Source organism: Drosophila biarmipes, chromosome 2L (genome assembly GCF_025231255.1).
Source record: "Drosophila biarmipes strain raj3 chromosome 2L, RU_DBia_V1.1, whole genome shotgun sequence".
Classification (NCBI taxonomy): domain Eukaryota; kingdom Metazoa; phylum Arthropoda; class Insecta; order Diptera; family Drosophilidae; genus Drosophila; species Drosophila biarmipes.
The window spans coordinates 4,171,224-4,194,735 of NC_066612.1; the positions used below are offsets into that span (position 1 = coordinate 4,171,224).

The 23,512-nt window shown below is 46.6% G+C and overlaps 10 protein-coding genes and 1 non-coding gene across 13 annotated transcripts; 7 read left to right on the forward strand and 4 right to left on the reverse strand.

Moving 5' to 3' along the window:
• Positions 1-206: 206 nt before the first annotated feature.
• LOC108036093 (alpha-N-acetylglucosaminidase) lies at positions 207-2,949 on the forward strand. The gene is made up of 2 exons (XM_017112044.3): positions 207-649; positions 762-2,949. The coding sequence occupies exons 1-2, from the start codon at positions 392-394 to the stop codon at positions 2,838-2,840; spliced, it is 2,337 nt and encodes a 778-aa protein (XP_016967533.1). The 5' UTR covers positions 207-391; the 3' UTR covers positions 2,841-2,949.
• A 90-nt stretch (positions 2,950-3,039) lies between these two features.
• On the reverse strand, positions 3,040-8,529 carry LOC108036092 (exportin-1). Its single transcript, XM_017112043.3, has 7 exons — positions 8,402-8,529; positions 6,217-8,044; positions 5,719-6,089; positions 5,110-5,589; positions 4,666-4,998; positions 4,230-4,595; positions 3,040-4,171 (listed from the first exon to the last, which is right to left on the reverse strand). The coding sequence occupies exons 2-7, from the start codon at positions 7,706-7,708 to the stop codon at positions 4,022-4,024; spliced, it is 3,192 nt and encodes a 1,063-aa protein (XP_016967532.1). The 5' UTR covers positions 7,709-8,044; positions 8,402-8,529; the 3' UTR covers positions 3,040-4,021.
• Positions 8,530-8,796: 267 nt separating this feature from the next.
• Positions 8,797-10,775, forward strand: LOC108036134 (protein fuzzy). Its single transcript, XM_017112119.3, has 3 exons — positions 8,797-9,060; positions 9,120-10,234; positions 10,292-10,775. The coding sequence occupies exons 1-3, from the start codon at positions 8,983-8,985 to the stop codon at positions 10,347-10,349; spliced, it is 1,251 nt and encodes a 416-aa protein (XP_016967608.1). The 5' UTR covers positions 8,797-8,982; the 3' UTR covers positions 10,350-10,775.
• Positions 10,776-10,941: 166 nt separating this feature from the next.
• Positions 10,942-17,555, reverse strand: LOC108036136 (serine/threonine-protein phosphatase 1 regulatory subunit 10). Its single transcript, XM_044094361.2, has 3 exons — positions 17,428-17,555; positions 11,638-12,280; positions 10,942-11,510 (listed from the first exon to the last, which is right to left on the reverse strand). Exons 2-3 carry the CDS (start codon positions 12,185-12,187, stop codon positions 10,993-10,995), a joined length of 1,068 nt encoding a protein of 355 aa, XP_043950296.1. The 5' UTR covers positions 12,188-12,280; positions 17,428-17,555; the 3' UTR covers positions 10,942-10,992.
• LOC108036133 (uncharacterized) lies at positions 13,912-15,404 on the reverse strand. The gene has a single exon (XM_017112118.3). It carries the CDS (start codon positions 15,338-15,340, stop codon positions 14,039-14,041), a length of 1,302 nt encoding a protein of 433 aa, XP_016967607.1. The 5' UTR covers positions 15,341-15,404; the 3' UTR covers positions 13,912-14,038.
• On the forward strand, positions 15,856-16,372 carry LOC108036135 (uncharacterized). The gene is made up of 2 exons (XM_017112120.3): positions 15,856-15,985; positions 16,057-16,372. Exons 1-2 carry the CDS (start codon positions 15,976-15,978, stop codon positions 16,326-16,328), a joined length of 282 nt encoding a protein of 93 aa, XP_016967609.1. The 5' UTR covers positions 15,856-15,975; the 3' UTR covers positions 16,329-16,372.
• On the forward strand, positions 17,489-17,917 carry LOC108036044 (uncharacterized; the record flags this gene model as incomplete). The annotated part of the gene is made up of 1 exon (XM_017111985.3): positions 17,489-17,917. A coding segment is annotated over one exon (300 nt), but the record flags the coding sequence as incomplete, so codon positions are not given.
• A 226-nt stretch (positions 17,918-18,143) lies between these two features.
• On the forward strand, positions 18,144-19,001 carry LOC108036064 (accessory gland protein Acp29AB-like). Its single transcript, XM_017112008.3, has one exon. It carries the CDS (start codon positions 18,220-18,222, stop codon positions 18,943-18,945), a length of 726 nt encoding a protein of 241 aa, XP_016967497.2. The 5' UTR covers positions 18,144-18,219; the 3' UTR covers positions 18,946-19,001.
• Positions 19,002-19,370: 369 nt separating this feature from the next.
• LOC108036045 (accessory gland protein Acp29AB-like) lies at positions 19,371-20,007 on the forward strand. The gene is made up of 2 exons (XM_017111986.1): positions 19,371-19,793; positions 19,996-20,007. Exons 1-2 carry the CDS (start codon positions 19,371-19,373, stop codon positions 20,005-20,007), a joined length of 435 nt encoding a protein of 144 aa, XP_016967475.1.
• An 81-nt stretch (positions 20,008-20,088) lies between these two features.
• Positions 20,089-22,911, forward strand: LOC108036166 (uncharacterized). 3 transcript variants are annotated; one of them, XM_050885490.1, is made up of 3 exons: positions 20,089-20,620; positions 20,724-21,263; positions 21,428-22,911. In XM_050885490.1, exons 1-3 carry the CDS (start codon positions 20,210-20,212, stop codon positions 22,529-22,531), a joined length of 2,055 nt encoding a protein of 684 aa, XP_050741447.1. In that variant the 5' UTR covers positions 20,089-20,209; the 3' UTR covers positions 22,532-22,911. The 3 variants fall into 3 exon arrangements, with proteins under 3 accessions (XP_050741447.1, XP_050741446.1, XP_016967646.1); XM_050885489.1 differs by having other exon boundaries at positions 20,090-20,620; positions 20,721-21,263; XM_017112157.3 differs by having other exon boundaries at positions 20,357-20,620; positions 20,699-21,263.
• A 150-nt stretch (positions 22,912-23,061) lies between these two features.
• Positions 23,062-23,159, reverse strand: LOC122818896 (U6atac minor spliceosomal RNA). Its single transcript, XR_006368380.1, has one exon. It is a non-coding gene; the product is annotated as a U6atac minor spliceosomal RNA (small nuclear RNA).
• Positions 23,160-23,512: the final 353 nt, after the last annotated feature.

Sequence of the window (23,512 nt, forward strand, 5' to 3'; positions counted from 1 at the left end):
AAGATTATTATAATATTTTATTATTATTTTTTTAGAATTAGATTTTTGTTGTATATAGAAAAAGCCCCTTAAAGTGGGTCACGGTCTACAAGAAAATATTCCATTACCATGTGTTACAAGCTTCTTATCAAAGCTACAGTACCCAAAGAGAGTGTGTCAAGTCCCCCGCGCCGGAGATCTTGACTGCGTCATTGTTCAATCCGGCGATAAGAAGAAAGTGATCGAATCCAGCTGCTCTCCTCCGCCATTGTCCGCTCATCGAGCTCACTTAGTGCTCTTCTTCTCGGCCCACATTCTTCGCGAGACCCGCAATTGCGAGCGGAGGAGCTGTCAGTCAGTCAGTCACTTGGTCCCCGTTGACATTGACACATGGCAGTGACGGCCGGCAGCAATGCATCTCAAATGGAATCTGGCCTTGGCCTTGCTAGCGGTTCTTTGTCTGCAGCGTGGACACGGATCGGAACTGCACTTCAATGGCGGCACAGGTGGTGAAATGGGACTCCGAATGGCGGCCCACCTAGCGCCTAATACACCTGCAAAGGTTCAGGAGGCAGCTGCCTTGGCGGTAATCAGAAGAGTAATCAGCGAACGATCCTCGCAATTGTTTCAGGTGCAGGTCGATAAGCGATTAGCACTCCGCAGCTTTCAGGTATGTATGATCACGCTTGGGGCTATATTGCTTATAAGGTATTGTTGCCGGTTTTTAAAAATCTTATGTAAAAATCTTATACGAATCTGTAGAAATCCTCTTTCCCCCGCAGATTAGCAAGCAGGACGATGGCCGCATCCTGCTGGTGGGCTGGGACGGCATCTCCGTGTGCAAGGCCTTCCACCACTACCTGAAATACGCCCTTGACAAGGACGTGGATTGGTTCAAGATGCGCATCGAGCTGCCCGCCAATCTGCAGTTGCCCAATGTGACCATCGAGTCGACCTCAGCGAGTGCCATCATCTATCACCAGAACGTGTGCACCTGGAGCTACAGCTTTGCGTGGTGGGGCTTTGAGCAATGGCGCCGCCACCTGGATTGGATGGCTCTGATGGGCATCAGCCTGACCATTGCCCCCGTCCAGGAAGCCATCTGGGCGGAGGTGTACACGGAGATGGGCCTCAGCAGCGAGGAGATCGATGCCCATCTGGCTGGACCCGCTTTTCAGGCCTGGCAACGCATGGGCAACATCCGCGGATGGGCTGGACCCCTGAAGCCGGAGTGGCGACGCCTGCAACTGCTCCTCCAGCAGGAGATCCTCGCTGCCCAGCGGAATCTGGGCATGAGCGTGGCCCTGCCCGCTTTTGCCGGCCATGTGCCACGGGCTCTCAAGCGCCTGCATCCGAACGCCACCTTCATGGAGGTCCAGCGATGGAATCAGTTTCCCGATCGCTATTGCTGCGGTCTCTTTGTCGAGCCCACGGAGCCGCTTTTCAACCAGATAGCCGAGAGTTTCCTGAGTCGCGTGGTATCCACCTACGGTTCGAACCACATTTTCTTCTGTGATCCCTTCAACGAGCTGGAGCCACCGGTGGCCAAGCCGGAGTACATGCGATCCACAGCGGCGGCCATATATGCCTCCATGCGGGGTATTGATCCTCAGGCCGTTTGGCTGCTCCAGGGTTGGATGTTCGTTAAGAATCCCTTTTGGACCACGGACATGGCCAGGGCTTTCCTCACGGCCGTGCCACGTGGCCGGATCCTGGTGCTCGACCTCCAGAGCGAGCAGTTCCCGCAGTACGAGCTGACGCACTCCTACTTTGGCCAGCCCTTCGTCTGGTGCATGCTGCACAACTTCGGCGGAACCCTGGGGATGTTCGGCTCCGCCAAGCTGATTAATTCCGGCATAGGGGCAGCGCGTCGGTTGCCCAACAGCAGCATGGTGGGCACGGGCATCACTCCCGAGGGCATTGGCCAGAACTATGTGATGTATTCGTTGACGTTGGAGCGTGGCTGGAGTGAATCACCCTTGGATTTGGAGAGCTGGTTCTCGCATTTCGCCTTCACACGCTATGGCGTTAAGGATGACCGACTGGAGCAGGCTTGGTTGCTCCTAAAGGACAGTGTGTACTCCTTCCGTGGCCTGCAGAAGATGCGGGGGCAGTACGTGGTCACGCGGAGGCCCTCCTTCAACCAGGAACCCTTCACCTGGTACAATGCCAGCGAGGTTCTTGATGCCTGGCACCTCCTGCTCTCCGCCAGAGCCATCATCCCGCTGGAGGACGACCGCTACGACATGTACGAGCACGATTTGGTGGACATCACCAGGCAGTTTCTGCAGATCAGTGCGGATCAGTTGTACATCAACCTGAGGTCGGCCTACCGAAAGCGACAGGTGCCGCGATTTGAGTACCTCAGCGGGAAGCTGCAGCAGCTGATGGACGACATGGAGCTGATCCTGGCCAGCGGCAGGAACTTTCTGCTTGGCAACTGGCTGGAGCAGGCCAAGCGGGCGGCCCCCCATGATGAGGATCGCAGGAACTTCGAGTTCAATGCCAGGAATCAAATCACCGCCTGGGGTCCTGATGGCCAGATTTTGGATTATGCCTGCAAACAGTGGTCCGGATTGGTGAGGGACTACTACGCGCCGCGTTGGAGTCTCTTCCTGGAGGATGTGAACGTGGCTCTGCACTCCCAGCGACCCTTCAATGGCACTGCCTTTAAGCAGAAAGTCTCGCAGCGCATTGAGCTGCCTTTCGGGAACAAAACTGATGTATATCCAGTGAAGCCGGTTGGCAATACCTGGCTCATTTCACAAAGCATTTTCGAAACATGGAAAGCCTATTCAAAGGACACGCAATTTCTGCACAACAATCGATTGGCGGTGCCAAGAAAACTGGGTCCTAAATAATTAATATTGATCAAATTAATTGTATGACTGCCAATTCAAGTGTTTTCTTTAATTACATAATTAACTTGACTTTAAATAATCCAAATAAGAGTAATTTCTTTAGACAAAAGATCTTCTTTTTTTTAAGAGGTTTGATTGGGATTCCCTGGTTATTGGAAGTTACTATCTTATCCACTGGACAATAATTAAAACTTGAATCTAGCTTTGCATCATACATCAATGTAGTTTTAATTGATTTTTATTTAAATTAATGTACAAACTAATTATGTAAAAATTTAAACATCATCATTAATACGCATTACTATGGTTATTTTTTGTTTTCTTGATGTATTTGTGTTTTGGGTATTTGCGTTTTAGTGCTACTTTTCACACATTGCATGAACTCTATTCTGGTTATGATGCCGTGTTTGCTTGATCATCTCCTTATTGTGTTCACCGCCTTCTAATCATCGTGTTAATGCTAGGTTTATGCAAAACGATTGCATATAATTTTGTTACTCCTGCGCTGCTTCTGATCTGCTTATATGTCACTACAAGTAAGTTTTTAATTTAGGCTTCTGTTTCTCTTCCTCAAATTATTGTTGTTTCCTTTGCTCGTGTTCGTGTGGGGGAGTTTTTTCTCTGAGAGGTGTGTGTTTTGTGTGATTGCTCAAATATTCATTCATACTCGATATTTCTACAATTACGCATTTAAAAAATTCCAAACAAACATTACTATTTTATATTAGTACAATAAAGTTTGCATCTTTCGTATCGGTTGGTTGCCTTCAGTGTGACGTTTTACAACTATATAATGGATATAAAGGGGACAAAGGGCGGGAGCTGGGGAGTTCGGGAACTGGTTTCTTATTTATGCTGGTATGTCGAGGACAATGCGCAAAAATATGTTAATCATATTAATGTATGTAATTGCGCACGATAACCATTTACTCATTCACCATTTAACGCAACTATATCTGTATAGAAGTATGTGTATGCATGTGTGTGTGGGGTCGTGTGTGTGGGTGTATTTATATATATAACGTACTTATATGCATTCAATCAAACAAACATTTATACTTTCTCGCTCGAGAAACACTCATACATCACCATCCTGTCCTCCTTTCATCATCACCATCATTCTCATCGCATTCTCAAGCATCAACTAAAACACTCTAGCTCTGGGACATCGACATCGACGTCTATTCGTCCTGCATATCCTCGGGCAACTCGTGCGGATTCAGCATGCCTGGAATATTACGCTGCATTTGATGTTTGTTGGACTGCTCCTCGGCCAGGGCCGCTTCGCGCTCCTCCAGATACAGGTCCGAGTCGTCTTCGCCGGTGGCCTCCTGTAAATCATGGTTATATAGTGCCACATCTGAGACAGCATATCCCAGCTCTACTCACGCGAATCTGTATGAGGAAATCTCTCAAATGCTCCTTAAATGCTTGCACATTCTCGTCCAAATTGAAGAGGCCAGTGACAAAGACTTTGATCTGATTATCGGACAGATGGTTGAATGCCGATTTCAGCAGTGACGCCACGTACTCCTGTATGAATATCATGTTATCTGGTATCGGACCCAGATCCACCGTGATCTTTCTGTTCTCCACCAGTGAGAACATGTACGCCAGGATGATGGCATGATTGGGCAGCCCGGCCGTGTGGGAGGTGTCGGTCACCACCGAGAATATCTGCATCAGAATATCCGTGAAGTAGGTCTGGTAGAAGCTTTGCGCCGCAACCGGATGCTGGTCCAAGTTTTGAAGCATCTTAAGAGGAAATCACATTGTTAATCATCAGTGCAGCGTAGGATATATTGCCATTTGTTGCTATATTTACCTTGAAGAGGATATTCAATCCCATGTCGGCCACATTGCGCATGGTGTGCTTGAATGCCCACACCACCGAGTCAAAGACCAGTTTGAACTGTGCCGGCGGTATGTTGAGGAACGCCTTGAAGCAGTGCGCATTGACCGCCTGCAGCAGCTCGTAGAAGCTTAGCCGGTGCTGGGGGAAGTCCTCAAAGTTCTTGTTGATCATGTCCAGCGTGCACTCAAAGACGGCGTCAAAGATTTTTGGTACTTCATTGGTGATATGCTGGCGCAATTTATGCACAATGGTTGCCATCGCACTTAGAACCTTTGGCTCGCGTGCCGATGGAACTTTGCAGCGCTGGAAAATAAAATAACTCGGTTATCATTCTCTATAAATAACATTTAGGTGCTTGTTTTCTTTAGAATGATTGTTAATTTTAAAATTTGATAGGTACTTTCGAGACCCTACCTGATAATCTAGCAATATAGCGTCCAGCAAAGGCGGTATGAAGTTGTCCATCACCAACTGATTGTCGTTGGAGCGCGACACCCATTCGGATATCAAGTTGAGCGTCTCCTTCTTGACCACATGCATGGTCTTGATCAGGGGCTGATTGTTCACATTGACGCCGTTCACCTCGATGGCCTGGATGATGTTCTCCGAGGTTATCTTGTACACATTCAACATGTCCAGATAAATGCGGCCCAGCTGAATGACGTACGCATGGCCCAGGGCCTTGCAGGCGGCCACATTCGTCTTTAGAATGCTGCCCAGCTGCTTCACAGCGGTCATGTTCTTCAGGAAGTCGACGTTCTTCGAGGCCCGGGATATGATGTCATCCCACACCTGGTTGGGCAGTTGCATGTACCGCTCAATGAGCACGTCCTGCTGCACCTGATCCACCTGGGCGGAGATCATGTAGCCGACAGCTTCGTAGAATGTATGAACCTAAAAATGTATGCAAGGCGTTATTATTAGAATAAAATTATTTAAAATTAAATTAAATTAAATATAGATACAAAGCAACTTACAACTGAGAAACTTGTATTAATTTAACTTATAACTATTGAAACACACCTGCTGCGGCTGTAGATCGCAAATAATGCTACTCATTGTTGTGAGAATCTCGTCAATAAAGGTGCATGCCTCATTCGGCTGAATGGTGACAAAGTAGCGGCGACACTTGATGGCGATCTTGATGAACGTGTCGCATGCCATGTCCTGGACACCATCGTGCGTTTCGTGCATAAATTCGAAGAGTTTGTTTACCACCGTCTTGAGGAATTTCCAATGGGCGCGCAGGAAGCGCGGATACTGTCCCACCACGTACATGATATTGGAGGCAATGATGGCCTTGTTGTCCTTGCCCTTCTTCTGTTCGCACAGGCCTAACAGATCCTTGATGACGGTGACCAGGAACCGCTTCTCATCCTCCTCACAAAAAGCACCTATGAGAAGCGATTGATATTGATTATTAGTAAACAAATGGTGATATATATAACCATTTTTTATCCGATAATATAACGGATCATGAAACCTTGGCTTATGGACTGGAAACAAAAAAACCCAGCTCACCGGATATGGAACCAATGGCCCAGCACAGTGTGTTCAGGTTCTTCCAAGAGAATTCCGATCCGTTCACCTGATTAAGCAGCTTTAGCGTCATGATGCGGTCCGTGTCCACAGAGTCCAAATGGGTGAGAAAGACCAGCGTCTCGCGCATGTTCTTGTACAGATTGATCGAGTTGGTGTCCTTCATGAACTCGCGCACCACCTCCCCGTTCTCGTTCTCCACCACCAGCACCTCCTCCGGCTTGGCCATGCGCGAGATCATAATGAATCGCACCTTGGACAAGATGGGGGCGTAGAAGCGTCGCCGGGGATACACCTGCTGCCTCTTCGAGGACTCCAGGGTGGGGTGGAAGAACTCCGAGTTGTACAGGTCCTCAACCAGGCTGTTCCAGTACTCCAGGCAGATCTTGAACACCTCCACGTCCTCCACCTCGCTGATCATAACCAGATACATAAGCGCCTGATTCAGGTAGTCCACATACTTGGCATCCTCCACCAGTTTGCCGTGCTCCTTGAGGAAGGTGCACAGGAACATGGCCAGATTGAGCACCAGCTCCTGCTCCGTATCGGTGCCGTGCTTGAAGATGTGATTCATGTTCATGTTCTGGCCGACGATCTGGTCCAGCTGCACCATCGTGTCCTTGAAGAGCGTGGCGAAGTTCTCATCGTAGTTGGTCGCCGTCAGGCCGGCGATCTCGGACAGGCACTTCAGGGTCACATTCCGGAACATGGGCACGCTGAGGAACTTGAATATCAGCGTCTCGATCTGCTGCGTCTCGAAGATGTAGCCCAGCGGGATCCAGTTGAGGAACCGCAGCAGAGTCTCCAGTGTGACGTGGATCAGGGCGGCGTTCATCGAGTTGTCCAGCACGAAGGAGCAGAGCGTGAAGATCTGCGAGAACTCCGAGCACATGGTGTCCTTTAGATGCTTGGCCTTGGTCTGCGTGATCTGGCCCTGCGAGAAGTCGAACACCTCCTCGCTGAGGTTCTTCAGAATGACCATGTTGTTCATGCACAGGCTCTCGTTCGTCTTGGACGCACCGACAATGTCACTGATGAACGTCTCCCAGTTGCGCGGCCATTCGCGCTTCAGGATGTGCACCAGTATCATGTTCAGCTTGTTCAGATACACCTTGTTCTGCTCCATGATATTGGGATCCGACGAGGTCTTGATGATCAGACTGACCACATATTTCTTGATGCCCTCGCACTGGTTGCGCGGCAGGACCTTCCAGCGCGTCTTGATCACCTCTTCGAGGATCTGCAGAGCATAGAACTTGGTCCGCTGGTTCTGTGAGTACTCCAAGATGCTGTCCACCCGCGTCCACGCCTCCGGGTGCTCCTTCAGCGTGGTCAGTATGCTCTGGGCGAGGCGCAGTTGCTCACCCTGCGCTGTGTACACCGTCTCGACGATCTTGTCCAGCAGATTGATGTCCAGCTTCTGCGTGAAGTCGAGCATCTTGCTCGCTTCATCCGATGTCAGCACAGTCGCCATGTGGTAGAAGAAGCGGCGTTCGCGTCTGCGTCGCTCGGCAGTTGTTTCCGCGTTAATCTTGATAGCTTCTTGGCTTCCTCCGCCGCCGGATGAGCTGGAAATTCACGTATTCCCTTTTCGGATTTCGTTTATTTTCGCCTTGTTGTTTTTCCCTCTCCGCTTTTCTTCCTCTTCTGCGCCTCCCCTTGTTGTTGTTGTTGTAGTGACGGAGGTGTGCGGCGGCTTCTGCTCTTCTTCTTCTCCGCTGCTTCTGCTTGTGTGATGACGGTGAGGAGCGGCGACTCTCGATCTGGATCGGATCGGGATCTGGATCTGGTGCCGGGACTGGACCTGGAGCTGCGAAAGAGATCGGTGCTTGGGTTATAACATATTGCGTACTTCTCCGCCGCCCTGCGGGCAGGCGACCATATTTATTTTTTGTTTTTCGTTTCATTTCATTTTTTTTGGAACACACAACTACAAGCGCACGCTTACTGCCTGCGCGCGCTTACACTTTTTCGCACACGCACACATACAGGCAAGCGCTCGGCACACCACACACACACGCACAGGCACTGGCGAACGCATCGCCGCCGCAAATGCGACGGCTAGCTGCGGAGGCATTTTGCAGTTTTTTGGCCATTTCGCACACGCCAGCGAGGACGCGGTGCGTAATGGGCAGTCACCAGTATGCAATTCACTTATCCAGCTTACCTTTTTCCGATTCCAGAAAATAGCAGCGTGTGAAAACGACGACGACGGACAATGCGAATGCAATTTGTGTGAATGTGGCCGTACTGCGGTGTCGTTGGATTGGTGAAAACATAGGCTGTAGCCCTGGCGCGCAGACTCGCATGCAAATATATCGATAGCTAAGTTGCTATCGATAGGTTAAAATATTGTTCTATTGTTCAAAGCCTTAAAGCCAATGACAGAAAATTAAAAAGATCTTAAGTTAATCCAGTTTACCGACTGTGCTAAAAACAATTTAAAAATAACAGAAACAAATTATATTAATTTATTCGTTATTGCCTAGTAATTTTTTGTAGACGTCACCAAGCGAACATATTGATTAAAACGCATTTAAAAACAAATCCTCAATTTTCTGTCATTTCTGTTATATTTAAAACAAATATACATTTTAATACATTTTATTCGCCGACCGGTACGTTTCAACGATCGAGTAGCGGTTAATTTCGAGTGAATCGATGTCTTAGAAATACCCTTAACAAGTAATCGAATTATTCGATACCAACATCATACGTTGCAAGTTTGGAAAAGAAGAAGAGCTCGCAATGTCTATTTATTTGTTATGTTTGACAACAAATGGCGGCTTGCCGGTGTTTACGCGAAAGAAGGGAGAGTGCGAGAATGTAAGAGATATAGTTAGTGCTTTAAGCCGGCCAGTGATCAGTATTTCTACCCTCCACAGCTGCCCTTCTCCACAGTGGCCTCCCTGAATGGCTTTCACATGTTCTTCAAATCGCTGGGCATCCAACTGGAGGCCACGACCACTAGCAAACAGCAGCCCAGTCAGAACCTGGCTCCCGCGGATGCGGAGGAGTGGACTTACATCTGGCGGGACAGCGACGCGATCACCCTGATCGTCTGCGGCTGCGGCGTGGGTTCGGAGCAGCTGCTCCAGACGCTGGCCGATCTGGTGTTCGGAGCCATTGGCATGTTCATCACCCGTGCCGCGGAAATGGCGCATGCCACGCTGCTGGAGCGGCTGAAGAAGGACGCCAAGAAGTATGTGCCCATTGTGGACGCCATTCTGGAGGCGGCCTGCGCGGGCACACAGCTCCTGGGCTACACGGACTGTCTATTGGCAGCGGAAAACGCCCAATTGCTGCAGTGCCTCAACGAATTCAGTGGCCACTGCGGCTCGCTCTTCTGCTGCCTGGTGGTGGGTCATCGCATAGCCGTGGCCACTGAGGGCTGGTGGGACCTGGACACCCGCGACCGGGAACTGCTGCTGTTCCTGCTCAACTCTTCGAGCACGCTGCAGCACGATGTGCCCGTCTATCTGCCCGTGAAGAGTCCCCACATAGCCTATCGGTTCGTCAGCATTCCCGTGGCCTCAAACAGTGCCTTGTGCGTCCTCTGTGGCGCTGAAAATGCCTCGTTCCGAGAGCTGCATGCCCATGCCATGAGTGCCTATCGCAATGAGAGCAACCTCCTGGCGGCCGCCGAGCGCTGTGTCCCGCGCAGCCTGCCCGAGCACCTGGACATCGATGGCAATGTGTTGGCCATTATTCTGATCAACCGACACTCGCGGAAGAGCCTGTTCACCAGAAATCTCAACCAGTCGGCCAGTGTCAAGCGCATTATTGTGGGCGACCTGCAGCGCCTGGAGATACTTAAGAAGTTCTTCGATCAGACCATGGATGCAGTGCATCAGTTTGAAGCTGAGTCGTCGAGCAACAAGGCACTTTTGGTGGACCAATATAGCTGTTCGGACTACCACAAGTGCTACGCCCACACGGATGAGCTGGGAAACGTCCTGTTTCTGCTGTTCGTGGCGGCCGTGCCCTCGCACGCAATGAGGTTTGAGACTAAACAATACTTTAGGGATTCGCTGCTAAAACTGATTTATATTTACAGTTTTCTGGCCCAACGCATCCATGCTAACATACTCCAGGAAAAGTCTGTATGCTGGTAAACCGTCTTTCATTCCTGAATCCTATAAGACTGATACTTTTCTTCCAATTTTAATTTTCATAAGTTAATTTGTTTAGGCTATAAAGTCGATTGAAATAATATTCATTAATAACCATTGGTTTTTATGCACATTGCTAGGCATATCCGTCCTTACACATAGATACTATTTATTTTAAATCAATATTATTACAATTACTAAATAGAATTGTAGCCTTGAAATGGCTACAAAATGTTTAATGTTGGTTCTTTTAAATAATACATTAAAATTTCAAGCCCAGCGCTCAAAAAACGTAAATTCAACGAAAATAAATGTTTTATTTAATAATAACATAAACAAACAAAAATATTTCCCAATAAATTCTAATAAAAACTCATATTTTAGTCTCTTATGAGGAAAGTCTTCTATATGAGGTAAAGAACCGAAAAACTATCCGCTGATTGAAGTTATAATTACCATATTAACTTTTCGGATCAGAACCTATTAAATGATAAGCATTTTCCACAATTTTACCCAAGGCCGAAGTTTAATTTGCACAAATTGTTTACCGCCTTTAAATAAAATCTTATCAGGCATTGCTACTTATCGATACAGATTCATTGAAGACAAATGTTTATTTTCATTAGATCGCTTATGAATGGCATATTTATAAAGTGTATTTATGGGCTTTGTGCGTAAGTAGATTTCGACCCGTTGCACGTCGTTTGCGTTTGCCGACGATGGTTCCCAGTCCAGAAACAGTGCCCAACTGAAGGAGCAGTGGATTGCTGACCAGGGCGGCGGCGATGCCCAGAACTGCGGCACTGGCCAGCGGGATTAGAAAGCTCTTGGCCAGCAGGGCTTTGGACGAAACGTCGCCGTGACTGGGGCCCTTGTGCGCGGCTAGTTCGTGGGGATGGGGGTCTAGTGGGTATGGATAGACATACTCTGGCGGGGAGTAGTGAGCGTGGCCAAGCACGTGACCCGGACGCGATCCGTACACGTCGAATGGAATACCCGCCTCCACACTGGAGCTGCCAAAATAGGCGCCACTTGCTCCTCCACCTCCTCCTCCCAATCCTGCGGCGCTGTGCGAGTACTCGTAGGGATACGGATGGGAATTACTTTCAAAACTTCCCACGGTCGGTGCATGCGATGCCACTCCTCCTGCGGCTCCATAAGGACCTGTATATGGGGGATAATCCATTTTGTATAGTTTTCAAAAGAATGTATTTTGAAACTTAAAATCGAATTGTATAAGTTTCTCTTCTCCTTCTGTTCTTGTAAGACTTGCTCATCGCTAGCAACTCACCCACACTGATCCTGTCCTGAAGATGTGCTCCTCCAGCTCGCCACTTGTTATAGGTTTCGCTTAGACTTTCGCCCACACTTCCCAGCGAGGGATGAGTGCTGGAGCCACTCAGAGGATTCACTCCAGAACCTGCTCCCGAACCTCCTCCTGACCCTGGTCCTCGGTAGAATTCAGGCGGTGGTTCGAAGCTCTTGGAGTGAGCGCTGGAACCACTTAATGTATTCGAAACCGAGCCTGATCCAGGTCCTCGGTAGAATTCAGGCGGAGGTTCGAACCCGCCCTTGGCGGTAGCCGAACCCGCCTGGTCGAGTTGATTTCCTCCCCGATCGCTGACCACTTTATCGCTGGCATTCTGGGCCACGGCTAGACATGTCCAGAAGATAAGACCGAATGCGATGGCAAGCTGCCGTTTGCTGGCAAACATGGTGACTAAGCTTCGCCGGCGCCATGTCATCGACTTTATAACATAGTCTGGGGGATTTCGCAGGCGACTGGCGACAAATTGTGCCATGCAATTTGCGACTAAAAGTGTCCGCTTCGCTGCGCCCATTCAGTTGCGCCAGTCTCGCCGGGAATTTCACTTTCCTTGGCAGGTCTAAGCGGGCACCTCTCTGGGATTCGGCAATGCTGAACCTTAATTCCACTGAAAAACAAACAGCTACAATAAAACTCATGACTACAACTTGATTTACATTAATTTTAAGTATTTTCGAAAATTAAATTAAAAACAAATGTTAAATAGTATTTTAAAAAATTGGACAAATCTTTGTTTTTGGGAAATATGGGATTGAGCAAGCAAAAAAATAGATTTGGTAAACACTTTTAAGAAAGTCATAAAATTCGTAAAATTTTATCAACATATTATTATTAAACAATTTTCACAAGCTATAATATTTCTATACTTTTAAGAGGAACTTATTTAAAGTGTATAGTTTTAGTAATGATTACTTAAATATATTTTTTGAGTTATAATATTTTAACAAATTTAACAAGAATTTTTTAAAGTGTATAGTAATAGTAATAGGTGACTGAAGAGATCGCGATGACGGTGGAAGAGCCGAGAATAACTATTCAAACCCCCCACAACATTTGTACGAAACGATGAAAGCTCGCAACGCAGCTAAGAATCGTTAAGAAATTATCACCGTTCCCGTCGACTGCAGCCGACAAAACGGCAGCAACATTACGCGGAAAACATGACCAATTCATTAGATGTTTCTCCAAGTTGCGAGGGAGATGCAAAACGATCTGAAATGGCACGGCCTGATGTCTTGTGCTTCCGGCAGACCAAGCCCGATTGCAAAAATGGATGCCGCCGAAAACGTGTCACCTTATCAGCTTATTGGAATTGCGCTGATATTTCGCGGAATTTCGCTATCTGCCCAAAAACAGTTAAATTAAGTATGACACTTTGTGCACTTATCACAACGTGTCGCATAATCTTAGATAATCGGGCTACAGTGCCTCCCAATACTTTTTTCACACCTACCCTGCAGCACAAGTTATCTTAAGTCCATTGTTATTGAATCTAATCGAAATGTGTGCCGCTCTACGACCTTGTTGGTAGTACTGCAGGACGAGGAGAACTTATAGATATGAATGTAATTGAATAATAGTGCGACGGTATTACAAGCTCTAAGCTCAAGAATTCGCGTAATATCAGTGATCACTAAAGCGGCACATTCTTCAGTTCTGATGGATCTTCATTTGTAATATTACAAGATAATATTAGAGCAGGAGTATTACTGACAATAAGCTCAAGAATTCGCGTTATGTCAGTGTTCCAAGGGGCTCAGCTCACTTAAACTGGAAATTCCTAGTTTTAATGGCTCTTTATATGGAAGCGATGTATGTATATTGTAAGATATCTTTATAAGGAAACTATGTATAATATTATAAGATCATAAAAGAGCAAGGATAATACTGGCACTAAGCTTAAGAATTCGCGTATTATTAGAGTTCCAATGGGTACAGCTCACACCAACTGAATGTTTTTTTAGCTTTGATAGGTCTATGGAATCTATGTATATCATTATTAGATGATAATTGTGCAAGGAGAATTACCAGAACTAAGCCGAACTGGCGTAATATCAGAGGGTCAATAGGTACAACTCACTTAAGCTGTACAATCCTCAGTTTTGATGGATCTGCTTATGGAATATATGTATAAGATTATAAGATATATCAAGTCCCTTAATGATCCTGATCTTGTTATGACTTTAAGGGATTGGAAAATGAATATTGGCTTAGAAGATATATATTAAATATTTTCAGTTAGGTGAGAACTATTATTTATTTTTTATTTTCGGTTGTATCAATACTTGGTTACTATAAAAACATGTTCGGATCAAAGACTTTAAATGTAGCTAAACAAAAAAGTGTCAGCAGTTGGTTTACGGGATTACAATGGTTCTAAGGGACTTTCTACTGTAGATTCATCGGGATTCTTTGACTGTTTTACGACAGGAATCTTTTGTTTCTGGGACTTTGAAACAGAAGATTTTTTATTTTTAACTAGAGGGGGGATTGATTCCGTGGGTAACCTCCTCCTTATAGAGGGACCCCGGTGGCCGTTGGTTGCAGCTAGAGAGGAGGCTTGCTCTCTGGCCCGAGATTTACGGGTAGAGAATCTTGGAGGGGACTGTCGCTCGCCAACTATATTGCTGTTCCTTAAAGTAATGCCCTCAGTGGACAGGGAACCGGAAAGGAGTCGGGAGCTCTGTGGCGAAATTATATTCGGGCTGTTTCTTGAGCCGCGTGCCAAATCCGGTGATGCTCTTGGTGTTTTGGGATATTCGACGGGGTAATCGTCATCGTACTGGGGTAAAGGCACTTCCTCTATCACATCTGTTATCATATCATCCGCACTGGAATCGGGTAGGATCACAGTTGACAATCGGACCGTTTGCGAAAAGCTAGCTTTTCGCTTGCTATCGAAAGATACATCCTCTGATGCCCTTGGCGCCTCCTGCGCTGGATCGGATTTCATATGTTCCAGGCTACTCAGCTGAGATAGTATTTTCAGAAGGATATTCATAGGATATTTTGAGTCGGTTTCAGAAACGTTTGGGGGTTCTGCTAGCTGGGATTTTTGGACTGCATCTACGGCTGCTGAAACCATGGCACGACCCAGGGTTTCGCATATCATCTTTAGATCCCCCAGAGCAATGGGTTCATTGATGTTGGTGTTGGTGCCCTGATCCCGTCGATCAGGGGACTCCCTTGGATGATCATCCTCCTCTGGAAGCAGTGACCTGCCGCAGCAAGGACACTTTGTTTCCATTCGACCGCCTTGATTATTGATGCAGCTAGTAGCAGCTGCAGTCGCCGGAATGTAGATGGGTACCATCCTGTCTTCAGGTCGGAGCACATAGCACACCGGTGGTGGCTGGTTGAGGCCAGTGGAGGAATACCGATGACCGCAGCCCCTCAACTGGTTCTGAGAAGGCTGCCGCTTGGGAGGAACGCACATCTCGGGCCGGATTCTGGAATGCATGCGAGGAGGACCCTCCGCCGGAGCTCTCATGTTCGGGGGCATGGGCGCCGGTCGACGTGGTGGCTCCCTGGTCGCTCTGGGCCCAGGAAACAGGGGAATCGCTTGCACCGAAATGGGCATGGCCTGTCTTTGGCCACTGGAGCTCGGCTGCTGGGACACCAGCTGGATCATAATGGTGTCCGGCTTACCAGCGACCCTCGGCTCCATGACTTTGTATTAATCACCGGGAATTTGGAAGCATTACTAGGAAATCAGGTGTGACAAGTGTAAAGACACCTACTGAGTTGCTTGGTAAATTTGATAGTATCAACAGTGGGGATAGTATTAGTGGTATGCACCAAACTATAATGAATAATTCAATGTCATGTTTGCTAATCAGTTTAAATGTTATTGTAACCCGCCATAAACTGCTCGGTTAAGTTTGTCAGTCGATAGGAATTGGGGTTCCCTCTCTCGAACTTAGCTTATATACTGAAACCCAAACGAATCAAATATAAATGCAATACAGGATAGAAGCTAATGAGAGGATATTCAACCCCTTGTGCTCCGCAGACTGCATGACCTCTCCAAGACCCCAATCTTATCGAGGCATTGCGTCAGCAGAACTTAGGGGCGCGGGAATACACTGCGATAAGGTCGTTGATACACGGTGCGATTACTTTCGAAACGATTTCATGTCGCTGCCAAAATAGAATTTTGCACAGGGCTCCCGGCCAGGAAGATAACTGATACTATTGGCAGGCAGTATCAGTTGAAGTCTGGGTCTGGGGTTGGGGTATATAAACTTGCGAGTTCGAGTAATCAACACACATTCACGGCAGCAGTCACCGCTCAACGCAACCATGAAAGGAGGTAAGTCAGCTGCCAAGGCTCCGCAGGCGCAGAGATCTCACTCCAAAGGACACTTCTACTCCGATCCGCAGCTCTAGTTTGCATTTGCCTTGCCCTCTTCATGGCGCTCTATGGCGCCGAATACGTCTGCAATCCCAATGGCAACAACCAGCCCGACTGCAGCAACGCCAGCAACCTGAATGTCCCCATCCGAAACTTCTGGGATCCAACCCGCTACTGGCAGTGCAACTCCACCACAGGCTCGGCTGCAGTTGTGATCTGCCCGAACAGCACAGGATTCGACCCGACGTCGAAGGAATGCGTTTCCTGGGGCAACTGGACTTGGACCCCGTACTGCCCGTAGTTCGATTAACTTTCGTTAAATCAATAAAATTGAATGGCATATTACATTATCACTTCAGTTTCTTGGACTAACTTAATTGTAATGAGTTTGAACTATATTATCAGCTATCATTCTTTCTGAACTTAAGATCTAGGGATTTTTATTAGTGGGTTTTCGATTGCAGTTTACAAAACTCTCTTTTCTAAGTATTTATCCTTTAAAATCCGTGAAGTTATGGAATTTAAGTACAGTAGTGGTAACTACAAGATACTATCATATACATTACATCATTGTTATATACATTCTCGGTCAGTTTTAAACTTAATATTCTCAAAGATAAAAAAAGTCGCTACAATGGCTTCACTTTCTTGGATTAACCTAAATATAATGAATTTGAGCTTTGTTATTACCAGAAATTTCTACTTCCCTAGATTAAAGAATTAGGAAATTAATTAGTGGTCTTTTTTATTACATTTGGCAAAACGCTTATTTTTAAGTAGTTATTTTTTAAAGCCTAGAAGTTATGAAATCTATGCAATTAATGGAGCTACAGGATACGATATACCTTTAAAGGATAAGTTTAGCTCCATATAATTTTTAGATAATTTCTTGATTTTTTAACAGAAACATAATTGTGAAAAATGAATTTTTGTCCATGCTAAATACGCATTGTGCAATTTGTAAGCATAGAATATGTTTTTATCCTTTGGAAAATGGATTATTTATACTTTTTTTTTTTAAATACCCTAAAAAAACAAAAATTCTTTTAGGTATTCCATTGAGTTCAAGTGGTTTTTTATTATTAATTTTTTATCAAATTTGTAAAGACAAATATAAATAGTATTTGGTCAACTTGTACCGGATGAAAACTTGGCATGTGTACTATAAACCCACTGTCCCCATCCCAACCATCTTCTAATAATTTTTTTGAAAGCTTCAACTGAGCCAATTGCCCAGATACAGATACCAGCACTGATCAAGTGATTATTTTTAAACGATTCCATGTTCGTTCGGAAATAGAATTTAACAAGGCGATAGCCGTAGAAAATATTTCGGGGATAGATAACAGGTGCTATAAAATGATGAACACTGGGTTCCGATGTCACTCAGCATTACTCACCTGAGGAATCAGCGCCATGAAAGCAGGTAAGCTCAGTTTGCAGCCCATATCCGTGAGATAACCCGTGAGGATCCTGGATGCAGCTTTAGTCCTTCTGTTCCTGGCCCTCTTCGTGGCCATCAATGCGGAGTTTGTCTGCAATCCTGACGGCGATGGCGAGCCCGACTGCTTGGGACGCTCTGGACAGGTGTCCCGCGACTTCTGGGATCCAACCCACTACTGGAACTGCAGCGACTCCGGCAAGGCCCTTCTTACAGCGTGCCCGGACCAGACGGGATTCGACCCCAAGACAGGAACCTGCGTGGAGTGGAGCGTTTGGCAGTGGTATCCACCATGTCCCACCGACTCCGAGTCCACCTGAGCAACACGTTTTGATGCAGCAAGCTTGGGTTTCTACTTTACATCGATCGCATTGGGATTGGACTTTCCTATGAGTGTTACCTTTCATAAGTAGAGAAACAAGTTCGTCACAATTATATGTTTTAACTAAGTCATCATGGCTTTTAAAGGGATTAGTTGCGGTTCATTACCTCCTCAAAGAGAGAGTTAAGATCAGAGACAGTTCTTAGGAGAGATTGGGCCTCACAGGTTGCACACCTCCAATATGTCCCAGTGCAGCTTATTGACAATACCTCCTCGTTTCTTGGCTTGTGTATGCTCAACATCAGATAAACATATTCGTCACAATACGAATGTTTTAACAGAATTTTAAGGGCTTTAAAGGGGTTTTGTTCCGGTTCACTAACATCTTAAAGGCTGTGACAAAGAGAGAGTTAAAACCAGAGACAGTTTATGAAAAGGACTTGGCCTACCAGGCTGCACACCTCCATTATGTGTCAGTACGCAACTATTTTACTATACGTCGTGGTATCGTGGCAAGTGAGGAGAGTGTATGCTCAGTATCAGAACATTCCGCCCAATCAAAATGCTGCGTACAATCCGCCATCCGGAATCGAACAGATTGCTGCGCACCAGCAACAGTGGTTCTCCTTTAACTCCGTGAGGCGGGCTGAGACTGAGGAGAAAATTGACAAGTTGGAGGAGCGGTTGCAGGCCGTGCAACACCAGTTTGAGTCTCAGCTGCAGACGTTACAAGACCTTCAGGCACTGGAGAAGGAACGGATACGAGCCTCCAAGAGGATCATCAAGCCCATCTTCGAGAAGATCGGCTCCAGGTACTTTTACGTTGAGTGGCATGACAAAGTGAACTGGTACACTGCATTCATAACGTGTCGGCAAATGGGCGGTCACCTGGCCAATATCCGGGACTCCAAGGAGTTCCACGAAGTGTTTTCGAAGTTGCCCCACAGCTCCTTCTGGATAGATATTTCGAGCTCGCTTGATAATGGCCCTTACTATTCTACACTGACCGGAAGAAGCCCCCCCTTCGTGAAGTGGAAACCCGATCAGCGCATCAGTCCTCACAGCCACTGCGTTGATGTACATAAGGGGGCAATGTATAAGGAGGGTTGTGGCAAAAAGTTTTTCTTCGTATGCCAAGCCGAACCGTGGTACTGAAACCCGACAATCAGAAGAACATTTATCAGAAATAAAGTAATGCTTAGTACAAGTAAGAGGTCCATTGGTTATTATATAGTTTACTTTTCATAAAAAGCTAAACATATTCGTCACAATATGCATGGGTTAATTGAATCTCAAAGGCTTAAAGAGGTTTCGTTGCGGCCTATTACCTCTTTATGAGGTGTGACAAAGGTAGTTGGGCCCAGAGCTAGCTTGGATCTCCCAGGATGCACTCCCCCCACATGTTCAAGTACGCAATCTATCTGATATACATCGTCGCTTCTTGGAATCTATGGCGAGTACATGCATCAGAACAGAAGCAACCCCAACACCTGTCCACACTTGATCAGATTGCTGTTTACCAACAAAATGCATTCACCCACGACTCCCAAAGACGAACTGAAACTCAGGGAAAAATCGACATGCTGGGGAGACGCATCGAGAACCGATTGATGGCGCTGCAGGTCCACATGGAAGGTCAACTGCGAGTGCTACGCAACATTTTGGAAACCCGGATTGAACATAGGAAAATCGCAGATAGAATCAACAAGGCTGTCTTCCAGAAGATAGGCTCCAGGTACTTCTATGTTGAGAAGAAGAACAAGGAGAGTTGGTACTCTGCGGCGGACAGGTGTCGTCAGCTGGGCGGCCACCTGGCGACCATCCAGGATGAGTGGGAGATGGATAACGTCTTTTCGGGAGTCCAGCCGGGCTCCTACTGGGTGGACATCTACAGCCTGGGCGGAGATGAGGGCCCCTACTTTTCCTCACTGTCCGGCAAAGAGGTCAAGTACTTCAAGTGGGGTATTGACCTGCCCAAGTTTGACCACAATCACTGCGTGAATGTGCGTGTGTATGGAAGAGAGATGTACCCAGCCAATTGTGCAGAAAAATTATTTTTCGTATGCCAAGCAAAGTAATCCTTATAATAAAAGAACCATTCTAAACTTTTCAAGATGCCCATTCAACTTCAAGCCTTACAGCATTTGAATAAAGTCATAATCATGCGACTCTTACAATCGGTTTTTATGTATCTTTACTCCGTAGAATGGTGACTGAAGCAAACAATAAGATACAGAGTTTTTTATTTATATTTAAAGGTAATAAAACAAATAACTGGTCGGCTCTGAGAATTATTTCCAAAAGTGTAGGCTCCATTGATCTCTGATCGTCCCCAAGTGAGTCTTCCCAAATTGTCATAGTTTCTAAAATTAGTTGTGTTCCCTTAAATTTTGTGTAAGTTCATCGAGTTACCAGGGACATGGGTAAGAGTTCAGGAGCGGACTTGGATCTGCCGGTGGCCAGTTGGCATCGAGGGCTTTCGATCCCTCAGATGCAGGCGGCTGATGACCTAGGCGCGGCCCTTGGATATAATATCGGCGGCATTCGGGACTGTCTGCTGCGCCTCGGACTGCGTCCTTTGGTCAGGAACCGCCAGCTTCTCAGGATTGTGCAGCTGAGTCGCGGCCAGAAACTGGCCTTCCTCTACTTCCTGTTCCAGGAGCACTACAACACCGGCGGATCATGCGGCGAATACACGGTCAATGGGCAACTCCTGCTGTCGGCCGTCGCCTATCTGGATCTGCCAGCCACCTTCCGAGCCCTGGACAAAGTTCTTCCCCTTAACAAAAATCGTGCCAGCAAATCGAATACTCCACCGGACATCCAAAAGGTTTGGCAACAAATTAAAGGTCTCTAAATTTGAGCGGAAACCGTATAATTTAATAAAATAATTATTATTGGAAATAAGATTAGGGCACTTTTCTTTTCAGAAGGCTTCTCGAAGACCTTCCTGCTCAACGTCAAATCAATCGACATTTAAGACGCTCTCCCCAAAAGATATAGAAAATAAGATGCCTTTGGATCTGCGGGCTACCTTTCGAGAACTGGGCAGGGTTCTTTCCTCACAGCTGGCACAGCAGAATCAAACGGTCAGCCCCGGTATAAAAGTCAAGCCCTACTTCCAGAAGCAACCACGACCCAAATCCTTCCGTCGGCCCACCCATTTTTCGTCGAATTCACCGCTTTACGAGGTGCAGATCCCCAACGAGGTGGGTGATCCGAGGGAGGATGAGGACCGGTGGTTCGCCAATTTCCAGTTCCACCCGGTCCAGCGTACAGTGAAGGCGGTTATCAACCACGAGCTGTGTCATCTGTTCGATCAAATAGACGAGGCGCCCAGCGATCCTCCACAGGATCCAAGGGATCTGTGCGAATTCCACGAGGAAACTAGGTCCCAGGAGCGACGGGCGTTTCTGCTCAAGCAGCGGCTACGTTACCTGGAGATGATTGACTTGGAAGGCACTGAAAAGCGGGTGAGTGATAAGAAGGAAACCCTAAATATACAGTTTATGAAGCAATTAAAAATAGTTTACAAATTAAATACTATAAAAGGGACAGTAAAATTAATAAAGTATTTTTGTTTTGAGCGCCAATATTATAAGATGCACTCTTAATGCCTCCTTTTCCCCTTCTAAAGCTTACTAGGGAGCGGATTATTAATCACCTGGAGCGGGACGTGGACGAGTACCTTCTGAAGTTCGGTGACAAGGGCTGGAGTCCCGGAGTGCCTGCTTTTCGGAAACCTGACTGCGCCGCCTGCAACGAACTGGTGCACGTGGGCTTGGACACTCCTCCCCAGGTGCTCCTCCTGGAGGGTGAATGGGGACGTCTGTACGACAGGAGCGGTCCCAAGCTGCGGCTTTGTGCAGGTGAAGATGGAAATCAAAAGTTCCAGAAGAGTAAAAAGAAGCCGGAATATTTCACTGCTCCCGGGGGCCACAGACCCTATGCCTTCAACTATGCACGGATATTCGAGGAGGGCAGTAAGCAGTCTTTGAATACCAAAGAAGCCATTGGGAATTCCCTGGTAAAATCAATCGAAGCTGACGACGATGATGATGACGCGGAGCGGGAAATAAGGATACCCAGAACAGTTAGGAGCAGTCACATCAATGAAGCGATTTGCCGGTGTGTGCGTAAAATCTTCGAGAAGAGCCTGCTGACAGCGCCGTGTGTAATGACTCCAAAGAACTCCAAGGAGCGCCTCGTCTACGATCGCAAGCGGATCGATCCCGACGACGAAAAGTTCATGGATCAGATGCTGAGCGATGCTTTCAACATTCTGCGCCGCGACACCAGTCTTGTGCTGGCCAGCTTGCCCGATGGCCACCAGCTGCCGCAGCTACGAGAGTGGATCAGGAGGAGGTTTGGCAAACGATACGGGCCGCAAACCGAGGTGGAGGCTGATAAGCTCGCGCACAAGATGCAGAATCTGTCGGAGATGGAAAGGCAACTGGCTCCGCTGATGGCCAACATAGATCCCCGGATGGTGCGACAGAATCCCGTGCCCTTTGCCCTGTACGACGAAATCATGGCGGCGGCCAACAAGTTCAAGAAGTCCTTCCGGGAGCAAGTCCTCCAGATCATCCTCAAGCAAACCCGACTCTGCTGGCAGGCTCAGCACAATCTGCGAGCCTACAACAGCTCCGGACTCCGCCGCACTTTCTTCACATATCTGCCCAGCTCCTCCGCCAGTAGAGAGCCCACCTTCAGTCTCTTTTTGGCATCCAAAAATGCCTAGTAGTTAGTCCGAAAGCAGGCAGGTCATCATGATCCTAAGCATGATCTGATGATCTTCTTCTAAGGCCAACATAATCATTTTAATCTTAGCAGATAGAATGACTATCATTGATCTTAGATGGAATCATTTTTTGGGATCAGATTGATACTGAATTACTTCAATTTTTACCTTTTAACCATAAGTTTCAGTCAAAATCTAAGAATTTATTTCTTGATTATTTTTACCCCTTTGACAAGAGAGCTTTTAACCAGTCCAAAGACTTTTTTATCCAATGACAGTATTTATTCAGATGTGTACGGCAAGGTGTAATTAGCAACTATTTTGTTGCTCATTATGAGTAGCCGAATAATAATTAAATAAATTATAATTCATAAGAGTAACGCCTTCTATCGTAGTTGGTTTACTTTCTAAGGTGATATTATGTATAGGGCACTAGATACATCAATATGTTGAGTTTCCTCTTATACTCTCTATTAATTATATTATTAATTTAATAATCTAAACCAATTAAGGAAACGCAGTTAGCGAAAAAAAACTTGTGGACGGCTTTGTCTTGTGCCTAGCCGCCCGTTTATGTGTTCCATCCTTGTCTAGGGGAGTGCTAACTTGCTCTCCTTCCAAACAACACAATGACCCGCATAACTCGCCGTCTTTTATACACACGCTGCGCGGAAAAAGCACTTGGGAATTTTAAGGGCGCAGCGTTGAGAAAAATTAAATTACTCGCCCCAAACTTGATATTTTTAACAAACTTTGTAGTCCCTAATTTATATATTAATATTTGAAATACATATTTTATTCGGTTAGCATTGACACTGAAATTAATGGGTTGATACATTTCCCGTTTTGGTTTGGGGACCTGCAACGTGACATTGACGACCACTCCAAGTGCCCACAAGGGCCATCGGTGGCCCAGTCATTAACCATATGACCACGTTTCACCACAAAAAATTTGTTAACCCAACCACGTAGTTGCAGAGA

Excerpts from the sequence above, each read along its gene's own strand:
- LOC108036064 (XM_017112008.3), top strand. The coding sequence starts at position 18,220 with ATGAAAAGGACTTGGCCTACCAGGCTGCACACCTCCATTATGTGTCAG.
- LOC108036134 (XM_017112119.3), top strand. The coding sequence starts at position 8,983 with ATGTCTATTTATTTGTTATGTTTGACAACAAATGGCGGCTTGCCGGTG. Across the intron at positions 9,061-9,119 it reads AGAAGGGAGAGTGCGAGAAT|CTGCCCTTCTCCACAGTGGC; the intron begins GTAAGAGATATA and ends TACCCTCCACAG. Across the intron at positions 10,235-10,291 it reads GTGCCCTCGCACGCAATGAG|TTTTCTGGCCCAACGCATCC; the intron begins GTTTGAGACTAA and ends TTATATTTACAG.
- LOC108036093 (XM_017112044.3), top strand. The coding sequence starts at position 392 with ATGCATCTCAAATGGAATCTGGCCTTGGCCTTGCTAGCGGTTCTTTGT. Across the intron at positions 650-761 it reads TAGCACTCCGCAGCTTTCAG|ATTAGCAAGCAGGACGATGG; the intron begins GTATGTATGATC and ends TTTCCCCCGCAG.
- LOC108036136 (XM_044094361.2), bottom strand. The coding sequence starts at position 12,187 with ATGGGCGCAGCGAAGCGGACACTTTTAGTCGCAAATTGCATGGCACAA. Across the intron at positions 11,511-11,637 it reads TCAGGACAGGATCAGTGTGG|GTCCTTATGGAGCCGCAGGA; the intron begins GTGAGTTGCTAG and ends CCCCATATACAG.
- LOC108036166 (XM_050885489.1), top strand. The coding sequence starts at position 20,210 with ATGGGTAAGAGTTCAGGAGCGGACTTGGATCTGCCGGTGGCCAGTTGG. Across the intron at positions 20,621-20,720 it reads CTCCACCGGACATCCAAAAG|AAGGCTTCTCGAAGACCTTC; the intron begins GTTTGGCAACAA and ends TTTTCTTTTCAG. Across the intron at positions 21,264-21,427 it reads TGGAAGGCACTGAAAAGCGG|CTTACTAGGGAGCGGATTAT; the intron begins GTGAGTGATAAG and ends CCCCTTCTAAAG.
- LOC108036133 (XM_017112118.3), bottom strand. The coding sequence starts at position 15,340 with ATGGAGCCGAGGGTCGCTGGTAAGCCGGACACCATTATGATCCAGCTG.
- LOC108036045 (XM_017111986.1), top strand. The coding sequence starts at position 19,371 with ATGCTGGGGAGACGCATCGAGAACCGATTGATGGCGCTGCAGGTCCAC.
- LOC108036092 (XM_017112043.3), bottom strand. The coding sequence starts at position 7,708 with ATGGCGACTGTGCTGACATCGGATGAAGCGAGCAAGATGCTCGACTTC. Across the intron at positions 5,590-5,718 it reads GCGATCTACAGCCGCAGCAG|GTTCATACATTCTACGAAGC; the intron begins GTGTGTTTCAAT and ends ATACATTTTTAG. Across the intron at positions 4,172-4,229 it reads ATTTCCTCATACAGATTCGC|GAGGCCACCGGCGAAGACGA; the intron begins GTGAGTAGAGCT and ends CATGATTTACAG.